Source organism: Gavia stellata, chromosome 1, assembly GCF_030936135.1.
Source record: "Gavia stellata isolate bGavSte3 chromosome 1, bGavSte3.hap2, whole genome shotgun sequence".
In the NCBI taxonomy this organism is placed as follows: domain Eukaryota; kingdom Metazoa; phylum Chordata; class Aves; order Gaviiformes; family Gaviidae; genus Gavia; species Gavia stellata.
Window position 1 is genome coordinate 100,119,510 of NC_082594.1, and position 18,390 is coordinate 100,137,899.

Below are 18,390 nucleotides of genomic sequence, written 5' to 3' on the forward strand. Positions count from 1 at the left end.
GCTCCCTTCCTTACCACCCAGCACAACTACTCTGTCACCCTCCTTCAAGATTTAAGGAGTTTATCACCTCCCTGCGGGCTCTTCCCGCATCCAAACATTTGTCTCTCCAATCAACTTACTATCAGTGCCAGGAATCCCCACGAAGGCAATACCTGGTGCAAGAAAATACATTTTAAATATACATATTTTAAAGGAGCATATTTTCTTCTAGCAGTACTGTGTGCTGTCTCTGCGAATGCATGTTCACAGTAAAACCATGTCAAATAAATATTTCAAGAAATCAGCACAGTGCATCCAGTTTCACTTTCCAAATGGAAAGTGGTGTGTCTTCTTTTAGTGGTGATATAAGGCAGAGACTTAATGCAAATCCAACTTTGCTAAGTCACGATCATGAACAAAGAAATCCTGCCTAATTACAAAATACTTGATTAACAACTCAGCCAAACAAAGGGATAGGTTAACTCTACACCAAAACTATTTGCTGAAAAGGACTTCACTGCTGGTTTCATAGCAGACATATAGCACAGTGGGTATGTTTTTTCAGTTTGCAAAAAGGATTAATCAGAATAGTTTCTCCATTCAAACATTGCTCTGTTGTAACAACATTGTTCTCAGTTCCCTCTCTCTTTGATCCTCCTGCCTGTATTTCTCCTCTAGTTTTTGTTTTTCAGAGTCCATACTATAAAAAGTGGAATCTGTGCTTCTCCTAATCTTCTCAAACTGACTGAAATCTGCAACGTACTTTCCATTTGGAGAGAGAGAAACCACAGGCACGAACTCATAGCCCCAGTGGATCTCCTCGGGAATGTAGGAAGTCCTGCTTTGGCAGACAGCACTGGTGGACTCCACTGTGGCGTTCAGGAGCACCACAAGCTCAAAGTCCTTCTCCTTGAGATTTTGAGGTGTGAGATCTCTCAAAGGGCTGCTTTCATCCAAAATATGGTAGAAGGTTAAAGGCAAAATAAGAAATGGACTCTCCGAAGAGGAGTCAACGTTGAACTTGACACTGGCTTGATTCAGCAGGATCCGCTCCCCTTCTTTGGTTTCATAAGTCTGAAGAAGCTTCCCAGACAGCTGACACTGTATCAGAAGACTCTTCCTCATATTTGCTACTCTGATCACCAGGCAAAGTTCTCCATTGTGTTTAGTAATGACGGCACAGTGGCTGAATTTAATAGTCTCTGCCCTTTTTTTAGGTCTTGCAATTTTGGCCAGAAAGGTACCTGTGATGAAGATTTCAATCAAGGTGGTGATGACCAGTTGGGCCACAAGTAAGAAAATGGCATGAGGACACTCCTCTGTAATGAAACGAAATCCATAGCCAATGGTTGTCTGTGACTCCAGGGAGAAGAGGAATGCCCCAGTCAGAGAGTCTACGTTCTTGACACAGGGCTCATGCTTTGAGGTGAATTTGTTTATTTCTAAATCACCGTGAAGGAATGCAATGGCATAGTAGATAACTCCAAAGAGAAACCAGGTCATAACAAAAGTAGCAGCAAATAAGGTGAGTTTGTACCTCCACTTCATGTCTATAACTGTAGTCCACAAATCTTGAAGGTAGAGTAGGTAAATGCCATCAACTTTGTCTATCCGCACATTGCTGTGACCACTTTTGGACATTACACGGGGTTTGTGTGCCTTGAGCATGGCAGTGTCGATGCCTCCATTAACCAGCGGGACACGGGACATATTAATCTTTGTGGTTTCCATTCTCACTGCTTCAGTCCTACGGAGAGAATAAAAGAAGGCTGTTACTTAATGAAATCAAAGCACATAACTGATTCTGAAAAGCATTTGAAAATGTTGATGGAGAGAAGGCACAAACATAATCTAAACACAGCAGCAGTGAATAAAAACAGTTGGAATATAAAGTTACCATTATACAATATCTGACATTACAAATAATTTGATATTCTTTTTTCCAGGAAAAAAAAAAAATCATTCTTTGATTCTGGTGACTGCCAAATACGGAGAAGTAGGTTTCTTTTATGATAGCCTGCAAAAGAAATTTGACCAAGTTGAAATTTTATATTAGTACTTTATTTCTGTAAAATGCATTAGATTTCTTTTTCTTACGTTTCTCTAGAGAAGAGGCTCTTTTTGATTACTGAGCAGGTTTTCTTTAATGCCCTGAAGAGAGACATCTGATCAAAATTAAAGTCGCGTCAATGCTTGGTTTAGAACGCAGATCCAGCACACCACCTCTGTCTCTTCCTGCGATGGAGGCAAAATGAGCCAGACCAGCTTTCACTGCGAACAATTAACTTCCACAAGTGATTTACTCAATCGGGTCTGGCTCTTTGTTACAAAACTACAACTAACTCGGAGGGAAACAAAGCAGACCTGAACACATCAAAGTCGAGTTTTGGAAAGGAATATTTACACCTGCAAACACTTCAAATCTGTTTGCACTGTACAGCACTCCGATTTTAAGCTGTCTAAGGAAAAAAAGGAGGCAGTTCACAAAGTCAGCATTCTAGCCGTGGGCCCTGACCTGCGCGAACCCAGCAATCATTGGACCACCCGACTCCTGAAGTTTGTTTACTGTGCATCAGTCCGGATGGAGAGTAAGTGTGCGGACACTCAGGACTGAACAAAGCCCACAGAGTGAAGAAGAACGGTGCCTGTGCCAGTTTGATGAGGCAAGTAACAAGACCCGGCTTGCAGGACCAGACAGTGATTACGTAGAGCAAGGACAGTGCATGTTATAGTCGTTTCCAACAACAAAACTTCCTGCTGAGAAAAACAACAAAGAAAAAAAACATCCCACGCATCCTTTGTGCTTTGGCAGGTCGTACAGAAAGCATTGTTTTGTTCCATTGTTTTCCTCATAAAGAGCCTTAAGTAAGTGATTCGTTTTCGTGAACCACTAAAAAAAAAAAAAAAAAAGAATGCCTTCCTTATAGCTACTTAAAAGAAGTTTGCAGGAAGTACAAGATATATTTGTGGTACACACATGTGCCAGTTCAGGACATCAGCATAATTGCTCACTGAAGTACCTTTCCTGTTATGTCAATTAAAGAGAATTTTTGTTTATGACTATACCCATCACACTGTTGCAGGTTTTCTGGGAAAGGGTAATTAAACTTAACTCCCATAAACACCTGTAGCTCATTCCAATTTTGGTTTAATCACCAACATTTCTCTCCCATAGCCTAGGAGCCATTGCCATATATATATACATACATATATATATATATATAAAAAAAAGAAAGGAATGCAGCAATGATCCCAGTAGGAGATTCCTTATGTGACAGTCAAATCAACACACAGTGTGCAGCATGTCCGGATAATAAACAGGAAAAAACCTTCAAGTGATCTGAAAAAGAACAACGGGAGGAAATGGGGGGGTGGGAGGGGTTGGGGTGGGAAGGAGCATACATGCAACTGCTCTTTAGGCAAACTCAAAATCAAGCACTACTGTCAGTGCACGGTAAATACATGCAACCTCTAATGTGAAGCCTTTTGGGAAAATGCATACCGCTTAGTGAAAAGGCTCCATTCCCCACACTGAGCATCACCCTGGATAAGCCATGGATAAAGAATGTGTGCAAAAATCTGTCCCAAAATAAGAACAGTTCTTCCTCTCAAGCACACTTCCCCTTAGCCATTACTTCCAGTCACAAACATTACGTTGTCAGAACAAATTTCCCTGCTACAAATCGCTAGGCCAGGAGATAGCTGGTGTCTCTAATCCAGCTCTGGGGACACGTCCCCATCCCATCCCCCTGCTCAGCCTACCTGGACGCCTGCTCCTGGGAGCAGCTCCCCAGGGCTGCCGGCTCCTCCTCCTCTTCTGAAGGCCAAGAGGATGGAGACGGCCAAGGCTCCACCTTCCCTCCTCAGTGCTCCAGCTGGTGGGCTTGAGCTGCTGGGGCAGGGACAGCACTCACGGGCTTGGCAAAGAGCAGACTTACCTGGTCAGGGTCAGGGGTGGCCCAAGGCAAGAGGCACGTGGAGACTTGGCACACCACACTCACCACGGCTCTACCATGCCCAAGAAACACTGGCTTCTGCGCAAGTGATCGGCATACGTGTAATAAATCTGGCATGTTTGGGATGCACTGGGCATGCTGTGCAGAGCAGCCCTGCCCCACACACACTGTGGCTTTGATACTTCCTTCATATGCCGGACTTGGTACACATTCATCTGCAGAACCAGCTGGGTCCACAGTTTCAACTAGCACAAGGGTCTGGTAAGAGTTCTTGCCCCTGCCTCTGCTCTGCCCTGAAATACATTGTTCCCTGTCCAGGAGCCCTGAATGGAGAAAATCCTGAAACTGCAGCCTGCAACATTTCCAGACCTGGCAGAGGACACCTAACGTCACAGATATACCAAAATGCCATAGCAGAAGAGTTCCCCCCACAAGACAGGAGGTAGGAAGGTAGTTGCAAGGCACAATGTCTTCCCTGGGCTACGCCAACAGAGGGACAGCTACAAAATTTGCTATTTCAGGCTTAACCTGAGAAGTAAAGCTTTGCTGCAGCCCTAGGCAATGTCTGGCATGCTCCAGACTGTGTTTCACCTCACAACCAAAGCCATTTCTCACTGTGCCTCTCTACTGTCCCCATGTGTAAAGTTGGTCTCCACATGTGAGGTCAGCATGGCAGAGCTGTTAGTTTTGGATTCTGCAATAGATGAAAGAGGCTGTATCAGAGCTCCCCTGTCATCTTTTTTGTCCTCCCTTGATATGTATTTCTGTATGTGACAAAGTTACTCAGCTTTACAGTGATTTCCTGAAATGGATCCCAGCCAATTTTTGGTGCTTTTTTTGGTGGTAGGGTATTTTTTGTGTTGATTTACTTCCTATTTTTTTCTCTTACATCACTTTTTCCTGTGTGATTCTAATTGCTCTAGTGCTCTTTTCCTCTCCAGGGAAATTCATCTTGGTTTCCTTTCCCTGCAGAAATATTTCCCTTCTTCTCTGCCACACTGATACGGGAAGAGAGGATCTGTCATCTTGCCTTGGAACAGCACTGCCTTTGCTCCCCTCCCTTATCCCTGGCAGCAGCCAGCAGCAGTCATCTGGGGGAAGAAACTCTGATGAAATCAGCAGTAGAACAAAACCAGGCTTCAGAGGAGGGTTATCCCCTGCTCTCCACTTCCCCACTACTTCCTGAGTGAAGCGACCAGTACAATCACAGAATCATAGAATCATAGAATGGTTTGGGTTGGAAGGGACCTTAAAGATCATCTAGTTCCAACCCCCCTGACATGGGCAGGAACACCTTCCACTAGACCAGGTTGCTCAAAGCCCCGTCCAACCTGGCCTTCAACACTTCCAGGGTTGGGGCATCCACAACTTCGCTGGGCAACCTGTTCCAGTGCCTCACCACCCTCAGGCTGAAGAATTTCTTCCTAATAGCTAATCGAAATCTACCCTCTTCCAGCTTAAAGCCATTACTCCTTGCTCTATCACTACATGCCCTTGTAAAAAGTCCCTTTCCAGCTTTCTTGTAGGTCACCTTCAGGTACTGGAAGGCTGCTATAAGGCCTCCCTGGAGCCTTCTGTCCTCCAGGCTGAACAACCCCAACTCTTTAGCCAGTCTTCATAGGAGAGGTGCTCCAGCCCTCTGATCATCTTCGTGACCCTCCTCTGGACTCGCTCCAACAGGTCCATGTCCTTCTTATGTTGGGGGCCCCAGAGCTGAACGCAGTACTCCAGGTGGTGTCTCACAAGAGCAGAGTAGAGGGGGAGAATCACCTCCCTCGACCTTCTGGTCATGCTTCTTTTGATGCAGCCCAGGTTACGGTTGGCTTTTTGGGCTGCAAGTGCACACTGCCAGCTCATGTTAAACTTCTCATCAACCAACACCCCCAAGTCCTTCTCCTCAGGGCTGCTCTCAACCCATTCATTGCCCAGCCTGTATTTGTGCTTGGGATTGCCCTGACCCATGTACAGGACCTTGCACTCGGCCTTGTTGATCTTCATGAAGTTCACATGGGCCCACCTCTCAAACCTGTCAAGGTTCCTCTGGATGGCATACCTTCCCTCCAGCAAGTCAACTGCACCACACAGCTTGGTGTCATCAGAAAATTGCTGAGGGTGCACTCAATCCCACTGTCCATGTCACCGACAAATATGTTAAACAGTGACAGTCCCAATACTGACCCCTGAGGAATACCACTCATCACTGGTCTCCACTTGGACATCACACTGTTGATTGTAACTCCTGACTGTAACTGCGACCATCCATCCAACAATATTCCACAATAAATGACTTGTGGGTGCCCATATGTATAAAACTAATGTTATAACACCTGCATTACTATTTTCTATCTTACACCTTACATAGGCACCGCAGATACTCTGTGCCCTGACAACCATCCCCAGCACCTTAGCTGAAAGATTTTGGTTTGTTTGGTTTCTAATCCTTTCCCTCTAAATCAGAAAGCACGTCCACCACAGTAAGTTAAAATAAGCAAACAAGCCTGAATAATAATAATAGTAGTATACATTTTTAAATTAAAAGAACATCTACTGTCCATTAGCTAACTGATTTTACACTGATAAAGTATTTTTTATTACTGTGAAAAAACCCTACTCAAACTGTAGCTGCAAATAAAAGTGAACTGAAGTACAACTAAGGAAACAGATACTTCAAGAGGGAAGAAAATGAAATCGACTCAGGCTTGTCTAGCACTCTAATGACCCATGAATTACCTTCTTTCCTCATCAGCCCTTTGGAACAGCCAAAGGAGACTCCCCATCAGAGCACATGCTGGTAAGGAAGTTTAGTGCAGACAAAGTCAATAAAACATAGAGCTACATACCAAACCACCAACCATGAATACCTTGATATTAAGGTAATTCCAGCAGCCAGGGATATAACAAGCACATTAACACTGCTTCCAGAGACCACATTATCAAGAAGTCGAAGCCAGCTTGCATGCATGCAAAAATGTTCCTGTTGCGTGAAGCCAGATTTGCTTGTGCAAGATCTCTTTTGGCAGACACAACTGATTAAAAGTGTACAGGAGCATGACTTGTTCAAATGGCCTCAGCTGTTTGCTTTTTTTCAAATCAGATATGCTTTGCCACTTGAGCAAACCCTCACGCACGCTTCACTGCCACTCTGATACAGGGTCAAAACTTGAACTGTTTTTTCAACCAGCATAAACCATTAGCAGGCTTGGCATTAAAAAAAAGCAGGGGTGAGGAAAGAAAACATTGAAAAGAACTACATAATCTTTAGATCTTTCCTAGGTCTGATGTGGTTCAGTAGGTTATAAAAGTCCCTCCTGAATTCTTAGTGCTCTCCCTAGCATGAACACCCTCCTCCCTTTGGGCTATGCACCAGGTTATGCTGCTCAATTGTCAACCAGCAAAATCCTCCTCTGTAGCTGAGTATGAAATACAAAAGGAGAGAGCAGAAGCAGAGGGAGGGAAGCAGTGGATGCAAAAGGATGCTTCACCTCCGCCACTAGTGCATGCAGTCATACAGCTGGACACTGCTACCCTGGACTTCATAAGAGTCCTTCAGCACTAGGACTGACCAGCACTGAGAGTGGTGATAGGCAGGCTGGCAGTCAGTCATATTCTGAAAGATGCTGCCTTTAAAAACTGAATTAACACCTTCTTATTTTCTTTCACAAAACGACTGAGCCAAAAGAACTGTAACTGCCCCCTCAAGTCAAAATCAGTTCCCAAAGTTGTGCCTCTAGCTCCCCATCCCTCCGTAGAGCCACCCATTAGCACAGGGCGGCCCTGTGAATGGTGACTCTCTCTGGGCTCGGGGACCCATGAGCAGGTGAAAGCAGAGGCACGGCCGAGCCGGCAGGCAGCGTAGCACCCGGGGACTGTGCCGGAGGTGGGGTCGAGTGGCGCGGCAGGGGAGCTAGCGGCATGTTTTTCATCACTCGCGGCAGGGCCAGGGCAACAACCATTCACAGACCAGTGTTAAGACAGTGAAAACCCAAATCCATCTTTGCCTCTCCTAGGCTGTCTGCCTGACAACTGGCCATGGAAGATGAGTTAAAGCTGGAGAAGTCTCACGGTGCATTGTTTCTGAGGGAGATTTGTACAGGAATCTTGTTCTTTCCAAGGGCGGGATGTAAGGCTTTGCAGCAACTACTGATTTACGTAGATGAGCCTTGGAAACTACACTGATGCAAGCAAATAGGAAATCAACCAAGCAGGCAGAGAGTAGGCAAAAGATGACTCAAAGCTTATTGAGGTTAATGGAGAAGGTCCCAGAGGTTTCACAGGTCTCTGGATCAGGCCTCCAAGTGGAGAAAAAGCACATACCGCTAGCGTCTGCACAGCTAACACACTGCAAGTGAGCCATCTGTCCTTCCAGAAACCTGCCCTCCAGCCTCTGCCCTGGGCTCTGTGGATGAACAGGGGACTTGGCCGTGCAGAGCCTTCATCCGGGAACCCTCACGTACACTGAAGTCTTCTTTCAGAAAGACGTAAGTAAACTGATCAGTTTCTGAAACTCTCCTTTTTGTGTTCAGTAATATGGTTTATACAATGCTGCTGGAAAAGAAAGAAAGGTTCCCCAGAAATCTGTTCTGCTCTTTTATTTTTTCAAATGGCTTTTCTTCAGCACCGTTCAATACTTTTGAATGTCTCCCTTGCTGGCATATTGTTGCTTCAAACTATTTTCAGTTTCAAAGACTTCATTAGCAATTAAAGCTAAGTTAAGCACTTAAAACCTGCCTCTGCTGTGATGCTTTTCCCACCCACTAACCCTTTCCTCGTTCTTGCTGTGCAAACCTTACCTGGCTTTTTCTACACGGGCAAGTCTAAACAGACTCTCGGGAGCCTGTCCTTGCTGTCTTTGGGGAGCTGGGTGCCAGAACTACTCTGCAAGGCTGAAAGGAACATTACTGTTGCATTATGCTTATCAAGCTCATACCCTGTACTTCCACTTTCATTTACATCTTTGAGCTGCTGTAGGCCTCTGGCACAGGCAAACCTCTCGGCAACACCACCTCAGAACCGAGCTAAGGGAGGACGACAGTGATGTCCCATCCTAATCGACATTAGCAGTCAATACTAAGGCCAGGACTAGACCTTCAGAGAGCCTAACACCTACTGTTGTCCTGTTTTGCAGTCTCTGCCACTATTTCTTCACTATTTCCTTCTAGGATGCCTTTGGGGGTTTTCAGTAGCTACATCCTGTCCTACTTTCTCCCTGAGGTATTTCTCTTTTCCACCAGGGTATCTCTCATTATCCTGTTTTCCCACCTCAGTGAATCCAAAGGTCCAAGCTAGTCATGCTTACACCACCACCAGAGAAGCGTGTAGCGATGGAAGCAGAGCTGTTTCTCACAAGACTGCACACTGTTTTATGTTCTGCAAGTATTTTACCATAGGTTCACAGCACCTATTCCTGACCTCTCCATTACATGACTCTGTTTTCAATGGTTTCAAATTTTGCTGAGCTTTTCCTCAAGACTGATCACAAGTGAACAGACTTTTTTATTCATTTACTTTATGTGTCAGTCAGAACAAAATATCCATTTCCAAAATCAAAGCCAAGAAAATATGTTTGGGGATGTTTCTACATCCATGTTAAAACAGTTTTGGTGTCTTTTCCTTCAGGAAGCCAGAGTGTAAGTGCATAAAGCATTTCTTGGTGCAAAGACTGAGGCGCACACTCTCCATGGCCAGCTGAGCACCCTAACAACTTGGCCATAGAGTGATGTTGATACCTTCTTGCTTTCTAGCCTTATTAAATCCTCATCCATACAGTGATACAGCTTCATTAGGAAGTGCAGAGTCCCCCCTTCCCATGTCCCCAGTTTCTCTTTATCAGTGAACTCCACTGCATGGATGGAAATGTGGGAATGAATTGCCTCAGACAAGGGGAGGAGTCTCACCTCCACTGCCTTCGATGGTCAGATTTGGGAAGACAAGTGGCAGCAGCCACATAGTTCGGGGAGCCTTGCTACACAGGAGGGAGGTGGAGAAGCAGAGAAGGGGGGATGTTGGGAGAAGGTTGAAGACAAGCCAAGGAATGCCTCATTTCTGGCTCTTCTTGCTTATACATGAGATAAACTCATCAATTTGGTGTCTTACAGGGTGCTTTGTGGCATGCCCAAACGCAGAGCTGTTAGGTGCCCAGCAAAATGAGGGTCGGAAATCAAGACACCTATACACGTTGAGCACTTCCAGCACAAACCAGAAGCTAGGCAGGGATTGTCTGCGAAATAGTTTTTCACTTAGTCAACTAAGGCCTACCTAAGTCCTACTTAAGTACTTAATTCCTTTTTTGGGAACGGGCACTTCGCCAGCCAGCTGCTCCGGCTGCTGTGAGAGCGTGCTTTCACGCAGCTCCTGCTGCCTTCCCCGTCCCAGTGCGAGGACAGGCCACCTCGCTGGAGCACGGCTCCCAGGGGAGCACTGGCCAAGCAAAGGCACCCAGACAGGCTGCGCTGCTCTTTTTTCAGATTTCAGGGTTGGGGCTCAAGACGGTTGAGTTGTTTGCCCAGAGGCATATTTTACCTCTCTTTATGCTTATTTATATACTGCCTGGTATAAATCACCTGGCTATAATTTGACCGCACGAGCTCATGTGCCAAGACGTTTTCATGTTTCTGTACACAACCAAGGAACGACCGTGTTTCCTTCTAGTATTTTAGTCACATGGTGGCAGCTTTTATAACGATACAGAAAACAATGAGTCTGAACGCATCTGCTTCTCCAGTTGTGAAGTCCAACAGAGTTCATAGGGAAGGGACTCCCCTCCCAGCTCAGTGCGGAGCACAAACGTACTGGACTGGGCCGCTGCCTAAGTTTGCTGGGAGTGTCAATCTCTGCTCACCATAGGTTGGCTGTGTCCTTGTTTTCCCGTCTTTCACAGCAGGTAAAGGACAGCACCTTGTTTTTAACCTCCCCAGTACTCACCTGTCACTTCACAAGCTGGCAGACACCTGCTGAATAATAGTAATAATAATAAAGTTAAACTCAGAGCAACTAATTTGCCAGTCTGCATTTGGTTTGAAATTTGCTGCTTTGGTTTCAGACCTGAGGAAGGATTGGTGGGACAGAAAGCTGGTCTGGTTCCTTTTCTTGTTTGTTTGCTTTTTTTCTTCAAATTAATTTCTTGGTCTAATAAAAATCTGGTTTCATTTAAAAACAAACAAGCAAACAAAACCAAAACCAGACACTTACTCTAGATTTTTAATTTAAATTGTCAGCAGGTGGCTGAAAATGAATAGTAATGTGCCTAGTCATGGTTATGCAAGAGGCAGCACTTTGCTGGTAGCTCATGAAAGCTGGCTACAATGCCTGCAGTCTGCCTTCCCCAGGGCCACTTCTTCTCCCTGTTTCTCCGCTACCATGGCTGGTACATGAAAGATATTTATCAGGCAGCAGTGGGATATTTCAAATCATTTAGAGTCACTTGTGCCTCTGTTTCCTTTCTTGGACTACAGATACCCTGAGCCTCAAACCCGCCATTGGACACCAGGTCCCAGCACCAGCCTTGTCTCACTCTGATGAGCAGGGGCATCGGCTCCTACCTGTATGTCAACCATACAGTATGAATACATCCAGTGGCTCAGCAGCTTTTTTTTTAATTACCATTTGTGGTGCCAATTCATCGCATGATGTATGCACTGTATCCCAGTCAAGTTGGGTTTTGTTTTTTAATTAGTCATTGCACACCGGGGCTCTCATAGCTCAGTGTAGGTGTGGCCGTGAGGTGAGGCTCCCCGCAGGGTGTCAGGCTTCTGCTGTGGCAGATTTTTTAATGTGCTCTCTCCATACAAAAGCTTCATTTCCCATAAATCATGGCACTCCTTTAGCCCATACCATGAGACGTTATGCTGATGGAGGAATGAACTTAGTACCCCCCAAATATCCCACTCTACGTACACATTCGCAAACACTGCTTAAATAAACATGTTAATAATTTTCCGTCTCTATGCAGTCACTAAATCTCAAAACAGAAATACCAGCCTATGAAAAGAATTTTCCACCAAAAAAATTTCTGCGCCTTTTAAATATGTAGAAACCTCAACAGTATTGAAAATAATGGTAGAGCTGCAAAAGGCAAGGAAACTGGGAAGGGAAAAAAGCATTTAATTTAAAGGACTGTATATTGGTAACCTTTGTTTCATCTAGTGCCTAATGTAGACAGAATCAAATCTAACTGGGGAAATAGCACGCTTTGACCCAGCAGGAATATGGACCGTATTACAGTAGTAAAGCTTTTCCTCTGTGACAGTTTCTGGATCTCTCTTAGTTGTGCAGTGTAGCTGCTTTGTGCTGCTTCATCTAGGCAGAGTGACAACAAATGCAGAGTAACCTGCTAATTAACCCAAATTTATGGCTTCTCTGCATGGCCAGGACATACCAGTGAATTTGGCCTTGTGATTTTTGCAATACTACAAAGCACATTTCCAAGAAAGAAGGATGGGTTTGTCATGGTTTCATCTTAAAACTTGTTACAAGCTGATTTTCTCAGGAAGTTATTTGGTTATGAAGAATTGCCTTGCCTGTGTGAACAAGTTCATACTGTGGAAAATGTTTTCAAAAAGTGACTCTTCTTTCATGCTAGCAAAATGCAGACTGTGAGACGAAGTATGCACTTCCCTCACCCAAACCTAATGATTTTTAAACTGGATGTCTTTCTTACGCAAAGCACAGATGATGCTACTGGCACAGCAGAGACACATATAGATTACTTACTTATTTTTTGATAATTAATTACTGTATTGTGAGTTACAGAGTAAGTGTGGCCAGTACTCTCTCTGAGGGACAAAACAGCTTGAAAAATGTTCATTCCTACTCTGTTTTCTCTGCACTACAAAGATTTCAAATTGCACCAAGCACCCATTTCCCTTGATTGTCCAGGTCTGATAAACAGAGAGCAACTTCTACTTGATCTCAAACAAATATTTGGTAGCTATTTAACAAAAACAAAATGTTAAAACTCTTAAAGGCTGGAAAGAAAATTCAATAGTGTCCATTAAAATCAGGACATAGGCAAACATATATATACACTTACATAGAAATCATAGGTCCATTTTTACTATTTAAAATATTACTTCATGGTACATATGTTTTCATAAATGATGCATTGCCTATTCTGTAAAGCACAAGCAGTTGCAAATATAGAGTATCACTGTGGGAGATTTTGGTCTATCTAGAGTCAGTTGTGAATGCATCTTCTTTTACATACGTTTCCCTCTGTGACATTATTACCCTTAATAAAGTCTCTAGATCTTGACACAAAACAATTTTCTCAAACGGCAAGTCTCGGACACATCCACAATGACCGGTAACCACAACCTGTGGGTATGGTTTTGGAGCAAAGCCCTGGCCCAATCAAGTCTCCCCTTGAGCTTTGCCAAAGCACTGCCCAAACGGTCACAACACAGTCCCTGGGAGGCCAGTGGTGTCACCCCAGGGCTCACACACCCTGTCCCTGTCCCCATCTCCATCCCTGGCCCCATTCCCAGCCCGGCCCTGCCACTGCCCCCAGCCAAGCACTGCCTCTTCACTGGCCTTGCGGAGGGTGGCCACAGCTCCCAGGGGGACAGAAATGGTCACGGAGGTCCTATAAACCATTAAAATGCTGCACTGGTGTATAAACCGGGGCCTTTCACCTGCCTCTTTGAAGTGGTCAGGGACAAATTAAAAATACCAGTGACACTTTCATATTGGTGTAGGGTTGCTAATTCTCAGTACTGCCCAAGAGTTTTATTTCAGGGCAGCTTTCTCTTTTTTTTTTTCCTGACCAATCCATGGATGTGGTTAATTTAAGGTTTAAAAGGCTTTTTCTCACACATACACACACACCCATATATGTTTTCCACTGAAGTCTGCTTTTTCCTAGACCCACCCAAATTCCAGTACATAGCTCACTTGTGTGCCAAGCTTTCATACTCTCCATGCAATGAATGGAAAAGTGCCCTTTTTTCCACTTCTGTACATTTTGGGGGGAGGAGGGGGAGAGCGTGTAGAGGAGAGGGAGGAAAGTCCTCCAGAGGAATTTAGTTGTACCTGTTATTTCAGAGCAGAAACAGGAGAGAGTCCCAGCGTCGTCCATGGGAATACTCTGTTTCTGCCCATGGGTGGATGTGCATGGGGTCTGAGCCCCACTGCTTGCTTGGGACTCTGAGCTGTGTTCGTAGAGTGCTAAGGAGATTTTAAAAATAATAATTATAAAGTAAAAGTACCATAAGCTGCTGGCTGGTATGTGTTTCTATTCTGCTTATATGAAGTACTTTAGCAACACTCTTGAATGCATTGATATTTTATGAGAGGGATGAAAAAAAATCAAAGCTTAATGGTGAGAAACATTGGGGACTTTAAAATGGAAATAGTTTTCAGCTGTGTCATTCTACGCTCCCTTTAATAGGGTATTTCAGGCCATGAGCATCTTGGTGAAAGGTGGTGGACTGAGAGCAAAGGGTTCCTCTTGTTACCCACAGCAGCCTGGCAGAGGAAAGGCTGCAGGACTGTTACCTTTCCACCACTGCCCACACCTCCCCTCCTCCAAGGACTGCCATTGCAGCTCATGGGGTGGCAGGAGCCACCAGGCTATGGGGAAGGAGCCAGCAAAGCCCTGTTCCCTCCTGCTATTGAATTTCCAGGGTGAACCCCAGGGCTGCAACAACATACAAGCTCCGTGCAAAGCATTTTCCATTGCACTCGCCTCCATGTGGATTCTCTGATGTCTGGTTAAGGTTGGTCACCCTTGATTTCCTCTTCTCAGTGAAGGCATTAATAAAGTCTCTCTGACTTACAGAGCCACCTAGTTCCACAAAGCTTGTTGGAACGTAATTTCTGAAGCCTCTGTTCACCTGCCAAGTTAAGCTGAAATTAGCTCGTGGATTTAAATATGTGGGCTGTTTTGTATCCCTTCGTCATGAGGGGATGGAAATGAAAACATGCTAATTATTTAACCTTTCCATCAATAAAATATTGTCATGGTACAGAACCTTATTGTCACTCTTATGTTGCAAAAATTGGAGTAAAAAATATAGATTTTTTAAGGAAAAACTGTTTCCTGAGTTTCTTGTCTGGGAGGTTACACAGCCCAGGATTGTATGTCTTCCAGATAAACTCCCAAGGAATCAGAGGGAAAAGATATTTGTTTTCCTCATTGCTTTCCCAAATTACTCTATCCCTGCCAATTTCCATGACACAGACCCCTCAGTCTGCTGCAGAGACTGTGGCTTCTGAAAGGGAGGAAATAGCATGAATGTACTGGTGCACATCAATGTTTTTTGATTTTCTCGCCAAACCAAAAATATCAAAACAAACAAAAAATGCAAAAAAAAGTTTCAACTTTTCTGGCAAAATTTACAAAAAAAGTCATTCTGGACTGAAGACACTGTTTGTTCAAAACAAAACTAAACCTTTCATTTTGCTTTGATGTTTGTATATAGAGGAGTGGGTCTGTGTGTCTAATTTAAATCAGGTGAGGAACAAAACATTGCTTGAAGTGACAGATCACAATATCTTGCTTCCACAAAGTCAAAATGAATTTTTTTACTTTTCAAAATTGTTTTCAGACTTCTTCAGTCTAAGCTGCTCTATCTTGTTCACATGACTTCATTGAATCTTTCATCTGACCTAAATCTGCATTTTCAGCCCATAAGAGTTTTGGCTGAAAAATCCCAGACTTCTGTAACTGTAAAGACCACATGAGTTTCCTGGCTAGTTTGGTGACAAATGAAGCTTGTGCAATGAACTAGTGTTCCTCTTAGGAGAACACAGCAGAAGCAATGCCTGTCCCTGTTGTTAGGATCTGGGGACATAACTGTGTGATTCACTATTCATTTTTCTTTGTCCTATAGCTTCTTGGGAAGGTCCATAAAAGCTTTGTGGCGCTACGCTGCAACAGGCTGTAAAAAAGCAGCGATAATGTGCCCAAACAAGAAAAAAAAACTCATGCTGTTTTTCAAAGTTACTACATTTCCTTATACTCAAAGGAGGTTATTTCGCTTGTTTATTTACACATACCTTATCTTTTTGAGTGTTCCTTTACGTTCCCATGTCATCTCAAAAGCTCCGCAATCTTTTACAGTTGGGAACTTGGGAAGGTCTAGCTTTGATCACTGAAGTAATTAGACTGAATAGAACATTGTTCATGTTCTGCTGAGAATAGTTTCCGACTACATTCAGAATACCGCAAACTTATTTTTAAAATTCTACAATATTCAGCAACTTCTACCTCGTTTTTTGTAAGTTTTCCAGATGTCGTGAATTTCAGAAGTCACTTTGATGTTTTCCAAGCAGCCTGATTTATGAGAACAAAAAATACCACCGTTCCCCAATTACTTTCTGTCGCCTTGTTATAAGGCTTGATACATCAATGGAAATATAGTCTGGCTGAGGAGTCCAGGCATAAAGAATAACTAGGGTATGAGGAAATCAACTACATCTCCCACAGGAGATCATTCTTTCAGTGGAAATATCAAACTTTTTGATCTCTAATCCTCTGTACTTTTCCTGTAATATTTAATTTAATAAAGCCTCCATTTTCATTGAAAAACACACTTGACGAGAAATGTGTAACTAGACCTAGTAGATGTTTATATGCTATTTTAGCACTGTTTATATATTATTTTAGTGCTATTGAACAGAATTCATATTTTGTAGACAATTGCTAAAGATAAGTGGTTGCAAAAAGTAGCTAAGCAGGACTATGAATATATCAAATTGCAGCAGCACATTTCAAATAGGGTTAAGATAGTGCCATTGCTGGGAAGTCCCAGAGACTGTGACTCCACCAGGCAGACAACAGCTTAATGGCAATGCAGAAAACCCCTTCATTCACTGCTCTGGTGACACACTGTCAAACCCGGTCTTTCCCAAAAGGACATGTCCTGTCTGAAAACACTTCCTCTGCTCCACTTGCTGTATGGTTCAGAGGTTTTGTCTGTAGGCAGCTTGATGTCACAGCATCTCCAAAATCCATCTTTTCTTCAAGTCCAGAATTTCAGTTTATTAACTAACCATTTCCCAATGCACCTTTTGTTCACAGTCCTCCTCATCTGTCCCATGGCCAAATCACTCAAACTTCTAGGGTAAAAATCTTATTTCCTTTCTACTATTTTGACAATAATTTTAGCCTTCATTAAGGCAAACATGTCTTTCATTACTTCATACCCATAAAGCTCACAGCCTAACCTCTACACAGCTACTGCCCTGGCCCCTGTAGCTCTGCTTTCTTTTGCTCTTTCTTGGCATTTCATTCCTCTTTCTTATCAATGCCTATTCCTTGTGATTTTTTGCTCCCTTCATGTTTTAGACTTCCTTTATGCCATTTCACAATAGCTTCTCATTTGACATATGTGAAATTCCCCCCTTCACCAGCTTCCAAACAAATCCTGAAAACACACCTGTTTTGAGACACATTACAACTTCAACAAACATCTGCTAGTCGTTATGTTCACCTAGTAAGTTCCTCGTTTGTGTTGCATCATGCCTCACTTGCTGTTAGATCTGAAATCATTTAGAGCAGATCTAAAGTTTTCCTCTTCTTTGTTCGTCTGGCTGCAAGGCATGTTGAAGACCTACAGCATGGTGAGAAATAACTTGTTTTGATTATAGGCTATGTTCAGCATCAGCATTGGTATCAAGTGATTTGTTTTCTTGGAGACACTCCTGTTCCAGATGTCTCTGCCTACTACACACCTGGGATACCTTGAATGATGCTTCTTTATCTAGCAGTGAGTTTTGTCTGAAAGACATTTGGAGATAAGCTTTTCTTAAGATTTGCCTGGGAACACCAGACATCTGGAAACCTCACTGTGAGACAGTAGTTCTGACTTGGTTGCCAAGCATCTACCAAACTGAGCTGTTTCTAAAGGTACCTGCACTGCAAGGCCAATTGTTGTATTCTGTAGGTTGAAATTCCTCTAACGTAAACAACATTAGTTCTCTAAAAGGTTTCTGTCTAGTCTGAGCTAGTCTTCTAAGACACCAGAGTCAATGGAGAGAGCTGGACACCTCCACACAGTGAGTCTGCCTCTTCTTCATCTAATGCCTGGAGGTGCCCATCTCCTTACAGTGCCTGATGAGCGTGTGGATGTGGCATTGTGGGATGTAGCTTGATGGACATGGTGCTGTGTGGTGTTGGGTGGGTTGTGGCTTGTTGTTGTTGTGTGGTGGGGTTTTTTGTTTTGTTTTTGTTTGTTTGTTTTTTTTCCAGGTTGGACTTGATGATCTTACAGGTCTTTTCCAACCGTAGTGATTCTGTGATTCTGTGATTCTGTGATGAGCTGAGACCAGATCTTTAACTTTTAGACAGATGTGATTTATCTTATCCTTGCACCTGTATAGCAAGGCCAGTGCTTCTGCGAGGTGCTGAGTTTATTGCTTGTATGGAAATCAACTCTTCCAGTGTAGGTAAAGGTACCCCCACTCTTCCTGGAAGCATGAGGCTTACACATGTAAATTATATAGTACATGTGTGTAT

General features: G+C 43.7%; 1 protein-coding gene across 1 annotated transcript; it reads right to left on the bottom strand.

Annotated features, from left to right (window-relative positions):
* Window positions 1-579: 579 nt before the first annotated feature.
* On the bottom strand, window positions 580-2,144 carry KCNJ15 (potassium inwardly rectifying channel subfamily J member 15). Its single transcript, XM_009807255.2, has 2 exons — window positions 2,077-2,144; window positions 580-1,726 (listed from the first exon to the last, which is right to left on the bottom strand). Exons 1-2 carry the CDS (start codon window positions 2,142-2,144, stop codon window positions 580-582), a joined length of 1,215 nt encoding a protein of 404 aa, XP_009805557.2.
* Between the last annotated feature and the right edge of the window lie 16,246 nt (window positions 2,145-18,390).

What these genes read in the sequence shown, in the direction of transcription:
- KCNJ15 (XM_009807255.2), bottom strand. Translation starts at nt 2,144, where the DNA reads ATGTCTCTCTTCAGGGCATTAAAGAAAACCTGCTCAGTAATCAAAAAG. An exon ending in AGCCTCTTCTCTAGAGAAAC is followed by an intron (nt 1,727 to 2,076) that starts GTAAGAAAAAGA and finishes TTCTCTCCGTAG; the next exon opens with GACTGAAGCAGTGAGAATGG.